The 20,072-nt window shown below is 49.5% G+C and overlaps 1 protein-coding gene across 1 annotated transcript in view; it reads right to left on the bottom strand.

Moving 5' to 3' along the window:
- LOC144892745 (lysosomal amino acid transporter 1 homolog) overlaps positions 1 to 14,143 on the bottom strand; it is a 55,105-nt gene extending 40,962 nt beyond the window's left edge. Inside the window, exons 1-6 of the mRNA XM_078781082.1 lie at positions 14,013 to 14,143; positions 12,556 to 12,813; positions 11,940 to 12,069; positions 3,399 to 3,582; positions 3,057 to 3,205; positions 139 to 222 (exon numbers count right to left, since the gene is read on the bottom strand). Of these exons, the coding sequence (XP_078637208.1) occupies positions 139 to 222; positions 3,057 to 3,205; positions 3,399 to 3,582; positions 11,940 to 12,069; positions 12,556 to 12,761 (753 nt within the window). The 5' untranslated portion in view covers positions 12,762 to 12,813; positions 14,013 to 14,143. The remainder of the gene's footprint in view (positions 1 to 138; positions 223 to 3,056; positions 3,206 to 3,398; positions 3,583 to 11,939; positions 12,070 to 12,555; positions 12,814 to 14,012) is intronic.
- Positions 14,144 to 20,072: the final 5,929 nt, after the last annotated feature.

Below are 20,072 nucleotides of genomic sequence, written 5' to 3'. Positions count from 1 at the left end.
ATGGTGTTTGCCAGAAATGCTGTTCCAAATCATCTGATCATGTAGGGTAGAGGACAAGAAGCAAAAAAAAAAAAAAAAAAAAAAAAAAAAAAAAAAAAAAAAAAAAAAAAAAAAAAAAAAAAAAAGGTTCAGTCATACATTTTTGTTGAGTTGTGCCAAACGAGAGCCGAGGGACAACAGGCAGGACAGGCTGCCACAGACGTAACCAGTCACCACCTCCACCTGCACGCAAGACAATTATTTTGACGTTATTAGGAACTTTAACCGAATGAGTCGATCAAGCCAATTACACATTGAAACAAACAAACAAAAAAAAGGACAGTATTCTGCTAGCTTTGTTTTAACTACCCATTCACAAGGAATATCACCAAAACCTACCTGAAATATTCACTGGATATCAAGCTACTAAACATATCACCTTAACTTATTTCAAATTCCACAGGTACTTAAATTTCAGTCTTTGCAGGAACATTCCTGAAAAACAACCTCAATAGGTTCTGCCTCAACAAATAGTTGTATGCATCTATTTATTTACAGTCACGTAAAAAAGTAAGTACACCCCATGTAAAGTTTTGACTTTTTCAACATATTTCAACACACAGCTATTTGATCTTCATTTCAACAATATTGATAGATAAAGGTGATATAATATAACAAATATCATGAAACATTTACATTTTGTGGACCATTGTATCATTTAAATAAACATAAATGCAAATTTCGCATGTGGAAAAAGTAAGTACACCCTTGGCTCTAATAGGTGGTATTGCCCCCTTTGGCAGAAAACCTCAAGTAGGCATTTCTTATAACTGTCTACCAGTCTCTGACATCGACTGGGAGAAATTTTTGCCCACTCCTCCATGCAGAATTCTTTCAGCTGTGTGATGTTTGAGGGGTTTCTTGCTTGCACAGCTCATTTCAAATCCCCCCACAACATCTCGATGGGATTTAGATACGGGCTTTGACTTGGCCATTCCAGAACCCTCCATTTCTTTCTTTTCAGCCATTCCTTTGTGGATTTACTGATTTGTTTAGGGTCATTGTCATGTTGCAAGGTCCACCTTCGGTTGAGCTTCAAATTGCCGACAGATGGCCTCACATTATCCTCAGGCACCCTCTGGTACAATGAAGAATTCATAGTGGATTCTATGATGGTGAGCTTCCCAGGCCCTGATGCAGCAAAGCTGCCCCAAACCATAATATTTCCACCACCATGCTTTACAGTTGGTATCAGGTTCTTGTGGTCAAATGCTGTCTTTGGTTTTCACCAAACATGTCTTCTGGTATTGTGGCCAAATAGCTCTACCTTTGACTCATCTGTTCAGAGCACATTGTTCCAGAAGTGCTCGTCTTTGCCTAGGTGTTCATTGGCAAACTTTAGTCTTGCCCTGATGTTCTTTCTGGACAGCAAAGGTTTCCTCCTGGCACACCTCCCATGTAGATCAAACTTGTGCAGCCTCTTTCTAATGGTAGACTCGTGCACTTTGACATCAACAGTGGCAAAAGCTACAAGAGCTACCTGTAGGTCCCATGATGACATTCTGGGGTTCTTCGAGACTTCTTTCAGCATCTTGTGGTCTGCTCTCGGGCTGAACTTGCTGGGGCGGCCTGGCCTGAACAAGTTGGCAGTTGTTTGGAATCTTTTCCACTTGTAGATGATCTTCCGGACAGTCGAATGATTGATTTCAAATTGTTTGGAGATCTTTTTAAATCCCTTCCCAGACTCGTAGGCATCTATTAACCTTCTTTCTGAAGCCCTCAGAGAGCTCTTTTGATCTAAGCATGGTGATGCCGCACACTTCAACAACAAAGAGCAAACCAAACTAAATGTCTGAGGTTTAAATAAGACAGGTTCCTCCAAGATCTTCTCTAATGATGTTCTAATCATTTGCACCTGAGCTGGTGCACCTGATTCTAATTTTAGGTATTTGAAGTAGTGATAAATGTAGGGGTGTACTTACTTTTTCCACATTCGAAATTTGCATTTATGTTTATTTAAATTATACAATGGACTACAAAATGTAAATGTTTCATATTTGTTATATTATATCACCTTTATCTATCAATATTGTTGAAATGAAGATCAAATAGCTGTATGTTGAAATATGTTGAAAAAGTCAAAACGTTATATGGGGTGTCCTTACTTTTTCACGTAACTGTGTACCGAGACAGCAAGGAAACTGTTATAACCCCCCTCACCACCCAGAATTCTAGGCTATTCCCAAGGGGCTGGCAGGATGGCTTAGATTATATGCACACTCATCTCCAAGCTGTCCACAGCCTGGGTGTAAATCACGACCCAGCTATAAATCCTGCTGTTTATCCTATACGTCATCCTGCCGTTTCACAAGTAGGGCAATTCAATATGTATCCCAGCCCTCGGAGTGACGTTAAACTGGGTGTCGTACTGTCTGCGGGCATTTGTTAGTGGACGTTAAAGATCCCACAGTGTGCCTCAAGAAGAGTAGGCGGGCTATAGCTGGCACCATGAGAAAATTACAAATTTCTGCCCCAACTACTTAATCGAGCGTCAGGCATTGCCAGCCGGTTCACGAAAGACTTACCCAAAAACTTCTCCTGGCCATCCCAACAAAAACGTGGGAATAATTGTCGTTATTGAAGAGGAGGAAGAAGAAGCAGCCATTTCAAAGGTGACCCTAATTTCGTCAACAATAAACTGCCCACTCCCACCTCTCCCCTTGCATCGTTTTGCTCCTGGACGAACTGAAATGTAAATTTTGTTTTTCTCAAATTTGATCTTCATCTCAATTTCATCTTCAGCCCTAGTGTTGAACAGATACATGGAAGCAACCTCTGCTGAAAACCTTATCGAACAACAACTGTTGCAAAACATAAAAGCTTACAGTTAAACATTTTAACCGCACCCCTGTTTCAAGCTGTTTCCACCCAACCTCACCTCACCTCAGACCCCTCCCACCCATCCTGTACAACTTATATTCAATGAATAATCCCACAAACAACTATGAACAAAGCTTGTGCACCAGAGTTCAGAAAACAATGTGTACTCCAACAGTGCAAGTCCGTTGTCATCGCACATTGACCAGTGGTTGAATAAACAGCAGTGACCGGCTAGGCCCTCTAGTCAAAGGGATTTCTGGTCGGCTCGGCACGGACCCAAACAACCAGGCAAGTGGTCCGACCAAACACACCACAGCAAGACAGTTCATAATCCGAGTGGCTGTGGGTGCAAAGCACATCAGAATCAAAGAAAGGAATCAATTCTAAAATTTAGGATCAGAAGAGCAGAAAACTGGTTGAAGAACTATTCAATGAGCAATTTCAATTAATTTGTTAATCTTTCCATTTTTCATGTTTGTTACTAATGCACATCGAATGCAATCCTAATGCTTATTCACTGGTATGCCTTTCCAACTTACCTGCAGACCTACGGTTTTTAAACTTGTAGTACAGGAACTGTGAGACCATCACGGAATCCATGGATACGTAGTACACAGCTGTACATCTCTGCGTCGTCAGAGCAAGGGGTGGGGGAGGGGGGGGGGGCAGGAGGAATAAAGCAGCAGGATATTGATATGGCAAAGTACAAATATCTTCATCTACCTGTATGCAAATAGAAAACCAAAGTTTGAAAAAGAAAATACAAAAATCGAAATATGGCAACAAACAGTTAATGTAATAAATAAAACAGAACAGTGTATTTGTCTGCATGTCCTGGAACTACTCCAGAGACTATTGGGCCGATAGACACCAAACTTTCAGGGTATACTCAGGGGGTCCCTTCCTTCGGTTTTCCACAACTCCCTTAGGCCCCGATTATTTTAATGCCGTGAACTAACTTTCGTCAACAACACAACAAATATCATTTGTGCCAAATTTTATTGCAATCCCATCAGCGGTTTTGGAGAAGAAGTTTCAAGTGTTTACGGACTGACGGACAACGCACCATTACATAAGCTCACCTGAACTTCGTTCCAGGTGAGCAAAAAAATCTTACTATAATTCACCAAATGTCCGTCCGTTCCCAGGTACTGCAAAAACGGCTGAAACGATCGAAACAATTTTTGGTGGGTAATCCTGGGAAACCTTGGAGAAAAATAAGCTATATTGTTTTACCAATTTCAGGTTTGATCTCCAGCATTTTCAGGTTTGATCTCCGCCTAACGTTTTTTTCCCACACCTCTGGATATGCTTCGTTTTCTTTTGACCTCACTTGTTGTGACGTGAAACGCAATCGGTGGATAACTCATGACACCCAGGAACATTGCAGACTCCGTTCACATCACTTCTGGGTACACTTGACATTTTACCTCTGGGTACACTGACACTATATAGTAAGCCTTATTCATATCCACGAAACGCCTCCACATTACCTCAGTGCAATTCAAACCGTGAACACAGCGAATATTGGGGAGTCCATTGATCGTGTCCAAGGGATGACACTGTATCGTAAGCCTTATTCATATCATATCATATCTTATTATAATCGAGCAAACGTATATGGTTATGTCGTTATGTATGTTTGTTTATATGCGACGCAAACGTCTTCTTCTTCTTCTTCTTCTTCAAATAAAAGACAATAGTCCCCCTTTCGCTCCACGGTGCGACGGGGGACAATTAACATCCTCTTCATTACTTTTAGACTGCTGAGACCCCTCAGACCTTTGATGACCCTTTAAAGATGACCAATACCCCTTAAAGACCACCAATACCCCTTAAAGACCACCAATACCCCTCAAAGACCACCAAAACACCCCAAAGACCACCAAAACTGCCCACGGGTCCTAAAATCATGTTCTTCCGCTCTTTCACTCCCTCTTTCTGTTCTCTTCACCCTCTCTTTTGCTCAAGGTCATCTGCCATCTGCTTGGAAATCAGCCAACATCACCACTTTGCACAAAAAAGGTGCAAAACCAGATCCTAGCAACTACAGACCAATCAGCCTTCTCCCAATTATCAGCAAAGTCATGGAATCCATCATTGCTCCAGATATGAAATCTTTCCTCTTCTCCAATGGCTTGATCTCTGACCATCAATTTGGTTTCAGACCAGGTCACTCGACTCTGGACATGCTGCTTCTGCTTTCTCAACAATGGATGGAGGTCCTCAACTCCAAACAGGAAATTATAGCCATCTCCCTTGACATTTCACGTGCCTTTGATACGGTCTGGCACCCCGCTCTGCTCACCAAACTCTCCTCCTTTGGTATCCATGGAAATCTCCACGCATGGCTGGCGGACTTCCTCTCTGGTCGTCGTCAGCGTGTGGCCCTGAATGGGTTTCTCTCATCTCCTCTTCCTGTTCAGGCTGGAGTTCCCCAAGGCAGTGTTCTCGGCCCTGTGCTTTTTCTGGTCTTCATCAATGATCTCTCTGACTCTCTTGAAAATCCTCTCTTTCTCTTTGCTGAAGACTCTACTCTGTCGCTCCATTCCTCATCCCTCAGATCGGCAATCTGCAGCCTCCTCACTCTCTGCAGACCTGGACAAAATCACAGACTGGGCAAACAAATGGAACATGTCTTTCAATCCTGACAAATCTCACACTCTTACGATGTCTCTCCGAAAAGACCGACTGGACAACCCTCCCATCCACTTTCTGAATAATCCTCTCCAAGAAGTTCTGTCACTCAAGCTTTTGGGTCTCACTATCTGCCATGATCTTTCCTGGGGAAACCACATTTCAAATCTGGCCTCCAAAGCCAGTCGCCGACTGGGCATCCTCCGTCGTGCGAAGTCCTTCCTTGGTACACCTGAGCTCCTCACCACTAACAAGGCTTTCATCCGCAGCTCTATGGAATACTGCTCTCCCCTCTGGTCTGGTGCTCCTGCCTCACACCTAGCTCGTCTTCACGCTGTTGAAACCAAAGCTTTCAGAATCATTGGAATCTCCCGCGATGAAGCTGACTCCAAGGGCCTTTCACTCACTCACTGCAGGCAGGTTGGTGGTCTTTCCGTCTTCTACCGACTCCTCTCTGGCCTTGCCCCCCCCCAGCTCTCTCTGGGCTCTGTCCCCCAAATATTCCTACAGGTCGCACAAGATCTGCCTGCAACCCTCTTATGGTTAAACTGCCAAAATCAAGACTCTCTGCTCACCTTCACTCCTTCATTCCTCTTTTCTCCCGCCTCTGGAACAAACTCCCTCACTCTCTTCAACCCCACTCCACCCTCCAGGTCTTTAAAACAGCTGTTCACCACCATCTCTTATCTTCCCCCATCCAAAACCTTGATCTTTTCTACCCCCGCTAATTTAGGTGCCCTTGTGTTTGATACCTCACCCCCCCCCCCCTTCTCACGCCTCCTCCCCCCAAGCCCTCTCCCTCCCACACTTCTCCCTGCTCTCAAATGTTGTGTTTGTGTGCTTCCCCTTCTCTCCCCATCTTGTCTTCCGCTCCCTCTTTTTATATATTTTGTTTGTCTGGTTGATTTGTTTGTGAAATAAATGTTAGCTCTTTCACGAGCCTCGATTCAGTATACCAAAAAAAAAAAGACCCAAAGACCACCAAAACACCCTAAAGACCACCAAAACACCCCAAAGACCACCAAAACACCCCAAACACCAGCAAAACACCCCAAAGACCACCAAAATACCCTTGAGGGCCCTGAGGCTCAGAAATACCCTGAAGACCCAAAAGACCCTGAAAACCCAAAAGACCCTGAAGACCCAAAAGACCCAAAAGACCCTGAAGACCAAAAACACCCTGAAGACCAAAAACACCCTGAAGACCAAAAACACCCTGAAGACCAAAAACACCCTGAAGACCCAAAACACCCTGAAGACCCAAAACACCCTGAAGACCCAAAACACCCTGAAGACCCAAAACACCCTGAAGACCCAAAACACCCTGAAGACCCAAAACACCCTGAAGACCCAAAACACCCTGAAGACCCAAAACACCCTGAAGACCCAAAACACCCTGAAGACCCTGAAAAACCCCAAAAGACCCTTTAGACCCAAAATACCCTTAAATACCCAGAATAACCAAAATACCCCAAAGACACAAAACACCCCAAAGACCCAAGACACCCTAAAGACACAAAACATCAGAAATACCCAAAACACCCCAAAGACCCAAAACACCCCGAAGACCCAAAACACCCCGAAGACACAAAACACCCCGAAGACACAAAACACCCCGAAGACCCAAAACACCCCGAAGACCCAAAACACCCCGAAGACCGAAAATACCCTTAAAGGCCCAGAGAATCCAAAAGACTCTGAAGACCCAAAAGACACCGAAATGGTCAAAGATGCCTTTCCCTCTGAAACGACGTGTGGTGGGGCACGCGGAGCGCGCCGAATCACACTATTATAGTAAATATGTCCAAAACACTTTAATCCCAATGTCGTGAATACAGAGTAAATGGATTGAAGCGGTGTATGGTTCATGATTCAATGATAAGCGGTGTGCGGTACTAACAACCGCGGAAGTAAGAAATTCGCCTCAGTTTTTTGATAGCTTGTTATTAACCCAACCCTTGTGAGGTATATAGATTACAGTATATTTTCCCTCAGTTCTGTAAGTAAAATTTACCTCACAGATGTCGGGATTCCTCCAAATTTCTTTGTTTAATGTTATAAACAGCATTAGCGGCTGTTTAAAAAGCTAATTATATGTGTTTGTGGTTTATAATATATTACAAGCTGGGCTACGCCACCGTTCGACTTTCGGTCTCGTTTCCATAAAAAATACTACATCCAAAATCTGGACTTCTGGATCAGGTAATGATGAACTTCCAATCTCTCCTATTCCTCTTGGCTCTTCTGAACACTTTGTCAAGGCCCATAATATATCTGGCTATTGCAAGAGAATACCCTTAACGAAGCAGAATTATGGCTGCATGCACAGGCCAACTGGCAAGGATTGCAAACTGCCCTCTCACAAAAGGATTGGGTTCAACCAATTACACAACACCTGACATTGACTCCACCTGAGAATACTTTCACAAAAAAAAACAAAAAAACACTTGTGCACCTTGTGCACCAGTTCATACCATCCCATCTACAGCTATCCTATAAATCCTTAAGGCTCTGGTACACTTAATCCTGTATAGGAGGAGGATGCGGTCAAGCAACGTGCTTTCTCAAAATGAAAAGCTATCCTGCTGGAGGGAAATAATTTCATTAGAATTGTAAGGCTCACAACAAGCATGTGTGTCTATAATTAGGCATTCCAGAAAACACCATCTTGAAAACACCATTGCTGAACTCTCCAACCAGTCTCCTTCCACATTATGGTGGTTCCTTGGCAAGTTCATTCCCAGTGTTTACTCCCCCTCCATCCCCTCAAATGGCATCACTGCATACTCTGCCCGAATCAAGGCAGAATGTATTGAAACCGTTTGCCTCTAAATCTCATTTATCCAACCCATCCCACTCTATCCCCTCGACTCTGTATCCTTCTTACCTGAGAAGGTGGAGAAAGTTCTGTCCGGCCTTGAAACCGCTTCAGCAACAGGCCCCAACAGTCAGTGTGCATGTTGTGAAATCCTGCTCTGCTGTTTCGCTTTCCCTTTGTCTGTCTGATTCATCCTTTGCCCTTTCCATTGGCCAGGAAGTCAGCAAACCACTTCAGTCATCAAGAAGCATGCAAAACCAACTACAGACCAGTGAGCTTACTTCCAATTGAAGCAAAGTCATGGAATTCATCATTTGTGCCATTTTAAAGTAGTTTGTGTTTTCAAACAGTCTGATCTCTGTCCATCGGTTTGGATCCTGTCAGAATCCGACACGACACGGCACGCTACACAACACCTAATGCCAGCCACCAGATGCCCGCCAACCGACACGCTACACAACACCAGATGATCTCTGACCATCAGTTTGAATCCTGTCAGAATCCGACACGACACGGCACGCTACACAACACCTAACGCCAGCCACCAGATGCCCGCCAACCGACGCTACACAACACCAGATGATCTCTGACCATCAGTTTGAATACTGTCTCAGAATTCGACAATAATAGCACACTACACGACACCAGACACCTGGCACGGCATGTTACACGACGCCAAACGCCCGGCACACGACACGCTACACGATACCCGACGCCCGTCACCCAACACGCCACATGACACCAGATGATCACCAACCATCAGTTTGGATTCCGTCACAGAATCCGACACGGCATGGCACGCTACACGACACCAGGCACAGCATGCAGCACGACACCAGGCACAGCACGGCACGGCACGGCACGCAACACCAGACACCCGGCACGGCACACCAGACACCCGGCACGGCACACTACATGACACCAGACGCCGGACCTGGCACGCTACAAGACATCCGACGCCAGATGATCTCTGACCATCAGTTTTGATTCTGTCTCAGAATCTGACACAGCATGCTACACAACATCTGACGCCCGCCGCCAAACCTGGCAGGCTACACTACCGGTCAAAAGTTTTAGAACACCTCAAATTTTCCAGTTTTTATTGAAATTTAAGCAATAACCAGTCCAGTGAATAACCTGAAATGGTACAAAGGTGAGCAGTAAACTGCTCGAGGTTAAAAAAAAAAAGTTTAAGTTAGCAAAAACGGAAAAATAATGCAAATTGCACAGTTATATTGTAAAAAAAGAAAAAAAAAAAAAAAAAAGGCTTTCTTCAAGGAACAAGTAATGGGTTAACAACTTACAGCTGATCTGAAGCAAGGTAAGTAAATTAAGCCTTGAAAGTTGATGCAAACAATTCCGACAGGTGTCCCAACCTCTGCTGATTACTCGATTACAAATCTCGTCTGTATAAAAGCAGTATTGGAACAGACTGTTATTACACCCTCTGAAGCATTATTTGGATAATATTGCACTGCAGGAAGTAGTATATTGGAAACTGGAGGAAACTCTGACAGGAAGAGGTCTGGTAGACACAAAGCCACAACAGAATCAGAAGACAAGTTTCTGAGAGTCAACAGCTTGCGTGATAGGTGGCTCACAGGACAACAGCTTCAAGCACAGCGTAACACTGGTCGAAGTAAGCAAGTCTCAGTTTCAACTGTGAAGAGAAGACTTTGAGCTGCAGGTTTGACGGGTCGAGTGGCAATAAGAAAGCCATTGCTAAGATGGCAAAATAAGAAAAAGAGGCTTGCCTGGGCCATGAAGCACCACCAGTGGACTACTGAAGACTGGAAGAAGCTATAAGTTAATCAGCAGTATGGACCGATGAATCAAAATTTGAAATCTTTGGTTCATCATGCAGGGTGTTTGTACGCCATTGAGTAGGCGAAAGGATGGTTCCTCGGTGTGTGACACCAACTGTCAAACATGGAGGAGGAAGCATGATGGTCTGGGGCTCTTTTGCTGGATCCAGAGTCGGCGACTTGCACAGAGTGACTGGCACCCTGAACCAAAAGGGCTACCACAGCATTTTGCAGCGCCATGCAATACCCTCTGGTATATGCCTAGTTGGTCAGGGGATTCATCCGACAGCAAGATAATGACCCCAAACACACCTCCAGGCTATGTCAAAACTACCTTCGAGGAAAATAAGACGGTAGGCTTCAAATAATGGAATGGCCAGCACAGTCTCCAGACTTAAACCCTATCGAACTGGTTTGGAATGAACTGGACAGCAGGGTGAAAGCAAAGCAACCTACAAGTGCAACACATTTGTGGGAACTTCTGCAACAGTGTTGGGAAGAACTTCCCGAACAATATTTGATTTCCATTGTAGAAAGAATGCCACGAGTGTGTTCGGCGGTTATATCTGCAAAAGGTGACGACTTTGCTGAGTCAAAAATTTAAATTAAATTTTGTTAAACAAAATGATTCTATGATTTATTTTTTATCTACAATTGTTTCTTTGTTCTATGCTTAATTTTAGAGTACATTGAGACATTAAACTGCGTACATTTCAATAAAAAATGGAAAAATTGAGGTGTTCTAAAACTTTCGACCAGTAGTGTACATGACACCAGATGATACTCTGACCATCAGTTTGGATTCTGTTTCAGGCACTCAACTCTGACTTGCTGCTATTCCTCTCTCAACAATGGTTGGAAGCCAACTCTTAAGAGGTCAGGATGGTCTCTTTGGACACATCTTGGGCATTTGACAGTCTGCATCTTGCTTTACGTTCAAGCTCTCTGCCTGCGGGCAAAAAGGAAGCCTTCATTCCTCCACTCGTGCAATCAACGTGTTGCTATCAATGTATCCCTCTCCTCTCTCAGAGTTGAGGCTGGAGTTCGTTCTCCAAATCAGTGTGTTGGGCCTCCAGTTCCTCATTGATCCAAAAGATCTCGCCAATGATCTGGAAAATCTGCCCTTACTTTTGCAGAAGACCACTGTCATGCAGTCCCCCATGGCACTGCTCGGCAGACTGCATCTACATCATTCTCTGCAGATGTGGAATCGATTAGATACTCATCTGATAAATGGAACACGTCCGTCAATCCTGGAAAATATCACCCTGTCACTTCAGAAGGATCAAACGAACCCACCCATTTCCATGGTTAACGATGAAGAAATTCAATCTTGTGAATTTCTGGGCTTCACCATCAGCTATGACCTCTTTAAGTCAATCACATAGCAAAGCAGGCCTCCATAGCCAACCGCAGAGTGGGCATCCCCATCGATTAAAGTATTTCCTTGAAAATCTGAGCAACTGTCGACAAGGCTTCTGTTTAGTTCAATGGAGCACTGCTCTCCACCATGGGCTCGTGCCCCAGGATCATATTTGCATTTCCTCGATTCTGTGGCATTTCCTGCAAAAAGGCCAAAACAAGGTCTGATGCTTTCACAACTCAGGCAGGGTCTGTCTTTTTTATTGTATTATTTATTTATTTTGCTCCTCGCACATCCCCTCTACTCGACTCGACTCCACTCCACTCTACTCTACTCTCTCGACATTTTTTTTTTTTAAAGGATAAAGCACAGACAGTGGTAAACCACCCAAAGAAACCGCTTCAGCAGCACCAGCATTGTGCAAAGAGTACACTGGTACGGTACATCAAATTGGTACCTGAAGTGGAAGTTGATCAGTGAGCAAGCAGCCAATGAGGTTTGCGGTGTCTCCGGCAAGCCAAAGGAGGAGAAAAGTGAAGGAGAGAGCCTTGTCAGCAGAGCCTGACCTATAAGATTCCCAAAGCTGCCTGCCTCACACATTCCACAAGATAAAAAAAAATTAATTAAAACGCAGCACAACAACCATAGAACCTTCAGTTAACCAATCAGTTGCAAGATGAACCTCAAGGTTTACTCGATCACCTGACGTCCACATGCACCTCACATTGAATTGCTCAACATGTGCATGTGATTAAACGAGGGGGGAAAGAGTACAGCAATTTGCACAGCATGATGAAGCAAACTTTCAACATCAAAAACTCATCAAAAGTGCTTCTCTAATTCACAAAGACCAAGAAAAAAAAAAGAAAAAACTATGCAAATAAACATGGCCGATGCACCCATGGACCTTTCACAAAACAGTGAAGCAGGTATTTGACCGACATTTCAAAACATTTATGACAAGCTAAAAGGATTGTGGGGTAAAATGGACGTTTTAAGCAACGTATTCGACATGACAACATCCAGTTTGTATGGGATATTCAAATGACCCTCTCCACCCTTACACAGCTTACGGTAAGGCTGACAGGAAGAAGCAGAAGAGAGAGATGAGGCCCATGAAGACGCTCGCATAGTCCAACGAACTCTCAGCACACTCACCAAAGGTGTGCTCTACCCAAGGTATGGAACCGTTCGGGCATGGCAATTTGTCATCAGATTCAGCAAATTCACAGTTTGGTAACCAGCTGCCATTCCTTGGATTTCCTCTTAGCCACAGCATCTTTATCTCAAAATGTCAGTGCACAGAGACTCCCGGAGTCAGGAAAAGGAATCTGGGAAAGAAATAAGTATTGGGAAGGTATGGGGTGGACAAAGGTGGGGGTGGGGAGGGGGGAGGGCGTGGGGTTTGGGGATGGGGATGTGGGTGATTTAAACAGAAGCTCAGGTAATGACATTAAAAATAAATAAAATCAAACTTCAACATATTATGGTTCAACAGTCAACACACAACGCGAGGCTCGGCACAGTACACCACACGTATCACTCGTCCCAACAAACCACACGCTATATGAGACACCGGACACGACACCGGATGCCCGACACGGCGCGCTACACGACACCCGACACAGCGCGCTACACGGCACCCGACACGGCGCGCTACACGACACCCGACACGGCCCCCTTTACACGGCACCCGACCCGGCGCGCTACACGGCACCCCGACACGGCGCGCTACCCGACACAGCGCGCTACACGGCACCCCGACACGGCGCGCTACACGACACCCGACACAGCGCGCTACACGGCACCCGACCCGGCGCGCTACACGACACCCGACCCGGAGTGCTACACGGCACCTGACCCGGCGTGCTACACGACACCTGACCCGGAGTGCTACACGGCACCTGACCCGGCGTGCTACACGACACCTGACCCGGCGTGCTACACGGCACATGACCCGGAGTGCTACACGGCACCTGACCCGGCGTGCTACACGGCACCTGACCCGGCGTGCTACACGGCACCTGACCCGGAGTGCTACACGGCACCTGACCCGGCGCGCTACACGACACCTGACCCGGAGTGCTACACGGCACCTGACCCGGCGTGCTACACGACACCTGACCCGGCGTGCTACACGGCACATGACCCGGCGTGCTACACGGCACATGACCCGGCGTGCTACACGGCACCTGACCCGGCGTGCTACACGGCACCTGACCCGGCGTGCTACACGGCACCTGACCCGGCGTGCTACACGGCGCCCGACCCGGCATAACACAACTTTCTGCCCGATGTATAAATAATTTGAATCACCTCCCTCGTCATGTGATTGAATCTGACACATTAAATTCTGCTCTTGCGAAGCATTGGTTCGACCAACCCTTCAAGTTTAACCCCCATATTGACATTAGAGTCTAAGACAGTGCGGACGGACGAGCGGCACATAAGCTTCGCTTTAGGTCTCAAAATCCAGTAATTCCAGGAACACACAACACTCCATAACACAACACACGGCTCACCTGTTCACCTGTTCACAACTGAGTCCCCACGTTCCACCACATCTCTTGCCGTTTGATCGTAAAACTGACTTCACCTGATCCACTCGTACAACACCTCCAGCAGCGTGTGACGATTTCAATCAAAAGCCGTGAAACTACAGCTCAATCAGAGGACCCGAACCAACCCCACAACAGAACACAAACAAAATCACCAACTACCTGTAGCCACTCACTTACACACTTACATACTTACATACTAGAGTACCTACATAAAGAGTAGCGACATAGGGAGACCAGAAATTTAGGGTCACGTGACTCCAGGTGCCATTTTGTTTCACACGCGATCGCGTATCAATCAACGCCGTACGCAGCTTAAAACGAATTAGTACTGAAAGTTTGGTGATCAAAAAATCTGACAAAATGACGGGATGTTGCGCCTTTGGATGCAGCAATAAATCGGAGAATGGGTACAAGATGTATAGGTTCCCTGCAAATCCACAAAGACGGAAAGTATGGGAGCACAAAGTGAGCAGAGTGCGATGGAAACCAACTTCGTCATCGTGTTTGTGCGAGGTCAGCAGTGGTGATGTCGGTCCCATGTAATATTGGCGTATGTATCGGTTCGCACGAAAAGGGAGGAGCATAATCGTATGACCTCATGAAAAAACGCGATGACGCAGCCTCGCAGAACAAGAGCGGAATCTCCATACAGTTCCAGGGGTGTATGTGTATATGTGTGTATATGTGTACGTGTGTGTGTGTGTGTGTGTGTGTGTGTGTGTGTGTGTGTGTGTGTGTGTGTGTGTGTGTGTGTGTGTGTGTGTGTGTGTGTGTGTGTGCACACGTGCATATGTGTGTGTGTGTGTGTGTGTGTGTGTGTGTGTGTGTGTGTGCGTGTGTATATATATATGTCTGTGTGTGTGTGTATGTGTATATATGTGTGTGTGTATATGTGTGTATGTGTATATGTGTGTATTTGTATTATTTAATTATTTACCAAGAAGACAATATCTTTTTTTTTCTTCATTTTGCTTATAAAACTCAATAAGACATACTCGATATAATGGTACTGAGGAGCTGTGCTCCTACGCGAGTCGAAATGATGGACGCGACAAAAGACGGGAATTGGTCCAAGCTCCTTTATTGGTAAAACGAAAACTCGGGTACTCTGGAAAGCCCGTTTATCGGGTAGCAATATATATAAGCACAATCAAACACGTCATGCCGGAAACCACGCCTCCCAAGCCGGGCGCGGCATGCCGATCGGAGCGTTTGCCCAGGAAAGGCGAGTCTGGGCATGCCCGGGCGGCCTGGGCGAGCCCGGGAAAGGCGAGTCTGGGCATGGCCGGGCGGCCTGGGCGAGGTCAAGCACCCCCCAGAATCGACTTGCACCGGCAGGGTCAATTTAAGGGGGGTCCTGATGACCCGGCCGAAGCGACCCCTGGAGGGTCGTGGGGGGGGGGGGTCCGGTGTGGTGGTGGGTGGTCGAGCGGGGGGAACCGTGGACGGGGGGCGGCTTCGCCGCGGAAGAAGGGCCAACCGTGGTGGTTGGTCGACGTCCAAGTGCGCCGGCTTGAGGCGGTCCACCGAAATCCGGTCCGACCTGCCGCCGAAGTCGACGACGAAGGACTTGTCGTCCCGTCGCAGGACCCGGAAGGGCCCGTCGTACGGCGGCCGGAGTGGCCCCCGGTGTGCGTCATGACGCACAAAAACGTACTCCGCTGTGTGAAGCGCTGGGGGGACGTAGGACTGGGGGCCACCGTGGCGGGACGTTGGCACAGGGGCAAACCGTCGGGCGGCCTCCTGGAGGTCCGCGGACCAGGGACTGGTAGCGTCGGGCACGAACTCGCCCGGGACGCGTAGCGGCTGGCCGTAGACGAGCTCGGCGGTGGACGCCTGGAGGTCCTCCTTGGGGGGCGTGCGGAGGCCCAACAGGACCCACGGCAGCCGGTCGGCCCAACCGCCGTCCTGAAGGCTGGCCATGAGCGCGGCCTTTATGGAGCGGTGAAAACGCTCGCACAACCCGTTGACTTGGGGGTGGTAGGCCGTGGTACGGTGGAGCTTGACCCCCAGGTTGCGGGTGACCACGCCCCAAAGCTCGGGGGTGAACTGCGGACCGCGGTCCGAAGAGATGTCTGCCAGTGCGCCGAAACGGGTGACCCAGGTGGCGATGAAACCCTGCGCCACGTCGGCGGTTGTGGTGGAAGCGAGGGGAACGGCCTCCGGCCACCTGGTGGTCCTGTCCACCATGGTGAGCAGGTGTGTGAAACCTTGTGATGGGGGAAGGGGGCCCACCAGGTCCACGTTGACGTGGTCGAAACGCCGTTCGGGCACGGTGAAAGGTGCCAGCGGGGCCTGGGTGTGGCGGTGGACCTTGGCCCGCTGGCAGGCCGTGCAGGCGTTGGCCCAGTCGTGGACGTCCCATCGAAGTCCGTGCCAGACGAAACGCGCCGACACCAGCTTCTGGGAAGCTTTCCGGCCCGGGTGAGAAAGGCCGTGGAGGGAGGCGAAAATGCGGCGCTGCCAGGTAACGGGCACGACGGGGCGAGGCTGGCCTTGGGAGACGTCGCAGAGCAGGACAGTGTCCGCGAAGGGGACGTCGGCCAGGCGGAGGCCCATGTCCGCCGCCCGGAGGGCTTGCACCGTGGTGTCGGCGGTCTGGTCGGCCGCCATAAGCGCGAAGTCCACGCCCAGGTGGACCGCGTTTGCGCTGGCCCGAGAAAGACAGTCGGCCACGGCGTTGTCCTTTCCGGCGATGTGCCGGATGTCCGTGGTAAACTCCGACACGGCGGAGAGGTGGCGCTGCTGGCGGGCCGACCACGGCTCCGTGACTTTGGCCATCGCGTAAACCAACGGCTTGTGGTCGACGAAAGCCGTGAACGGGCGGCCCTCCAGGAGGTGGCGGAAATGGCGAACGGCCAGGAATAGACCGAGCAGCTCGCGGTCAAATGTGCTATATTTTAGCTTGTTCGGCCAGAGTTGCCGGCTAAAAAAAGCGAGTGGCTGCCAAACCCCGTTCACCCATTGTTCATGTACGGCGCCCACCGCGTAGTCAGAGGCGTCCGTAGTGAGGGCGATGGGAGCGTCGAGCACCGGGTGAGCAAGCAGCGTTGCGTCGGCGAGGGCCGGCTTTGCGCCTGTGAATGCCGCGTCCATGTCTGCAGACCAGACGACGTCATGCTTGGCCGGCTTGCCCCAGAGGGCTTCGTAAAGGGGCCGCATGAGCTGAGCAGCGCGGGGCACGAAACGGTGATAAAAAATTCACCATGCTGAGGAACTCCTGCAGGGCCTTGATGGAGCGGGGACGCGGGAACTTGGTGATGGCCTCGACCTTGGTTGGCAGCGGCACGGCCCCGTTCTTGGTGATGTGGTGGTCCAAAAAGTCAACGGCCGTCGTGCCGAAGTGGCATTTGGCTGGGTTGACGATTAAGCCGTGCTCGCTGAGGCGTCCGAACAGTGTTCGGAGGTGGAGGAGGTGCTCAGCCCGGGACGTGCTGGCGACGAGGATGTCGTCCAGGTAGACGAAGAGGAATGGCAGGTCACGCAGCATGCCGTCCATCAAGCGCTGGAACGCCTGGGCCGCGTTCTTGAGGCCAAACGGCATCCTCAGGAATTCGAACAGGCCGAAAGGTGTGATGACGGCCGTTTTTGGGACGTCGGCCGGCCTGACAGGTACCTGGTGGTATCCCCGTATCAAGTCAATTTTCGAGAAAATGACCCGCCCCGCCAAACGGGCGGAAAAGTCCTGGATATGCGGGACAGGATACCTGTCGGGGGTGGTAACGTCGTTGAGGCGGCGGTAGTCGCCACATGGGCGCCAGCCGCCCCCCGGCTTCGGCACGATGTGCAGAGGTGAGGCCCACGCGCTATCGGAGCGCCGCACGATGCCGAGGTGCTCCAACACGTCAAACTCAGCCTTTGCCATGGCGAGCTTAGCCGGGTCGAGGCAGCGGGCTCTGGCGTAGACCGGCGGGCCCGTAGTTGGTATGTGGTGCTCGATACCATGTCTCACTGCGACGGCCGAAAACGTCGGCCGCGTGAGGGCCGGGAACTCTGCGAGCAGGCGAGCGAACTCGTTCGCCGCCGGGAGGGCGCATGATAGTTCGGTCGGTGCGGAGCTGCTCATTGTGCATGCCAGGGAGCTGAAAGTCTCAGCGTTGACGAGGCGACGCCGTTTTACGTCGTCTAGCAGCCCGTGCGCGCAGAGGAAATCGGCGCCTAGCAAAGCCATGGGCACGCTTGCCGTCACAAGGGTCCAATTAAAGCGCTGGCTGCTGAAGCAGAGGGTGACGTTGCGTGGGCCAAAGGTGCGGATGGCCGATCCGTTGGCAGCGACCAAGGAGGGGCTGCAAACGGTGGTCTGCCTGTCCTGCTCGGAGGCGGGTATGTCGCTCAGTTGAGCGCCGGTGTCACAAAGAAAATGCCGCCCGGACGCTTTGTCCTTGATGAAAAGCAAGTTGCCCGAGTGGCCGGCGCTCATGGCTGGTAATGAACGCCGGCCAGGCCGTTTCCCGACTCGCCGAAAGTGCACGGGGGTCGGCATGTCCAAGCCTTTTGTCCGAACCTAGCGTGGTAATAACACCATGCCTGGTCAGGTGGAGGCCCCAGCCGTCGTGTTGGAATCGGTCGGCGCGGCGTGGCGGCCGCCAGTCGCACTGGCAGTTCGGCCTCCAACCGCACCGGGCGCTCGGGCGCCATGGGCGTCGCCTCGGATGGCGGCGGGCTCCAGGTAGCTGCCCCGGTGTGCTCGCCTGCCGAGGAGATCTTGTCGGCTTCCCTGGCGAGGGCGCGGGGATCCGTGATCTGCGTGCCTGCCAGGGCGAAGCGTACCTGGCTAGGTAGTTGGCGGAGGAACAGCTCCCGGAAAAGAAAATCCGAGGAGTGCTCACCTAGCAGTGAGAGCATGTAGTCCATCCGCTCGGACGGGCGCGTGTCGCCGAGCTCGGGCAGGTCGAGCAGGCGTCGTGCGCGTTCTGCCGGTGAGAGGGCGAATGCGTCGAGGAGCAGCGTCTTGATCGCGCCATATTTGTCAGCGGCTGGCGGGTGCTGGAGGAGGCTCAGGGCGCGGGCCGCGGTGGCGGAGCTGAGTGCCGCTACCACATGGTGGAAGCGGGTTTCGTCTGCGGTAATGCCTCGCAGGGCAAACTGGGAGTCTGCCTGGGCGAACCAAACCACCACGTGAGCCTCCCAGAAGGTAGGCAGTTTAAGGGTAACTGCCGTGTCCATGTCGGGGGTCACCAGTGAGGAGCTGTGCTCCTACGCGAGTCGAAAAGGATTGACGCGACAAAAGACGGGAATTCGTCCGAGCTCCTTTATTGGTAAAACGAAAACTCGGGTACTCTGGAAAGCCCGTTTATCGGGTAGCAATATATATAAGCCTAGGGCGGATCCAGGGGGGTGACAGGGGTGACTAGTCACCTCCCTATTTTTGGAATAGCAATGTTTTAAAACAGAGGAAATTGTTTTTTTTGGTCTTAGTTAGTTCCAGCGAAGGTACGACAACGTCTGAAGCTCCTGAGGCGATTGATATGGTCACGGAGCCAACGGCAGAACACACAGAACCGATAGCTCCAAGAGAACTTCAACCTCAGCATGGTGTTGTTGCGAATTCTATTTCTTCTGATGGTACAGCGGCAGCCGTCGCTGTGGCATCCTCGACAGTTGAAGTGTCTGTCTCGCCGTATGACGTCGGACAAGTAATTCGTGGATCATCAACATTAAGTGCCTCGGATAAGATTCGGTTCATAGACAATTGCTGGAAACCTTCAACGTCTGATGCCCTGGATTCCCAATATTGCGAGTCGAAAAGGCGGTACCTGACATTCCAATGGAAATGGCTTGATCACCACAAATGGCTTGCATACAGTGCGCACGTCAACCATAGAGGCGGTTGGTGTTTACCGTGCTTACTGTTTTTGAGTGACCGTGAAAAGGAAACTCTTGGGGTATTTGTTAAAACTCCATTTAGAAACTACAACAAATCCAAGGAATCGCTGAGTGGACACGAGGATAAGAAATACCACAAGATATGCATCGAACGGGCAGGTAATATCCGAGCTCAGATGGCAAACGTCGAGGGTCGCATTGAC

This window comes from Myxine glutinosa, chromosome 6 (assembly GCF_964187855.1).
Source record: "Myxine glutinosa chromosome 6, kmMyxGlut1.1, whole genome shotgun sequence".
NCBI lineage: Eukaryota > Metazoa > Chordata > Myxini > Myxiniformes > Myxinidae > Myxine > Myxine glutinosa.
The sequence above is the reverse complement of the archived record's forward strand: the minus strand, read 5'-3'. Positions and strand labels throughout refer to the sequence as shown.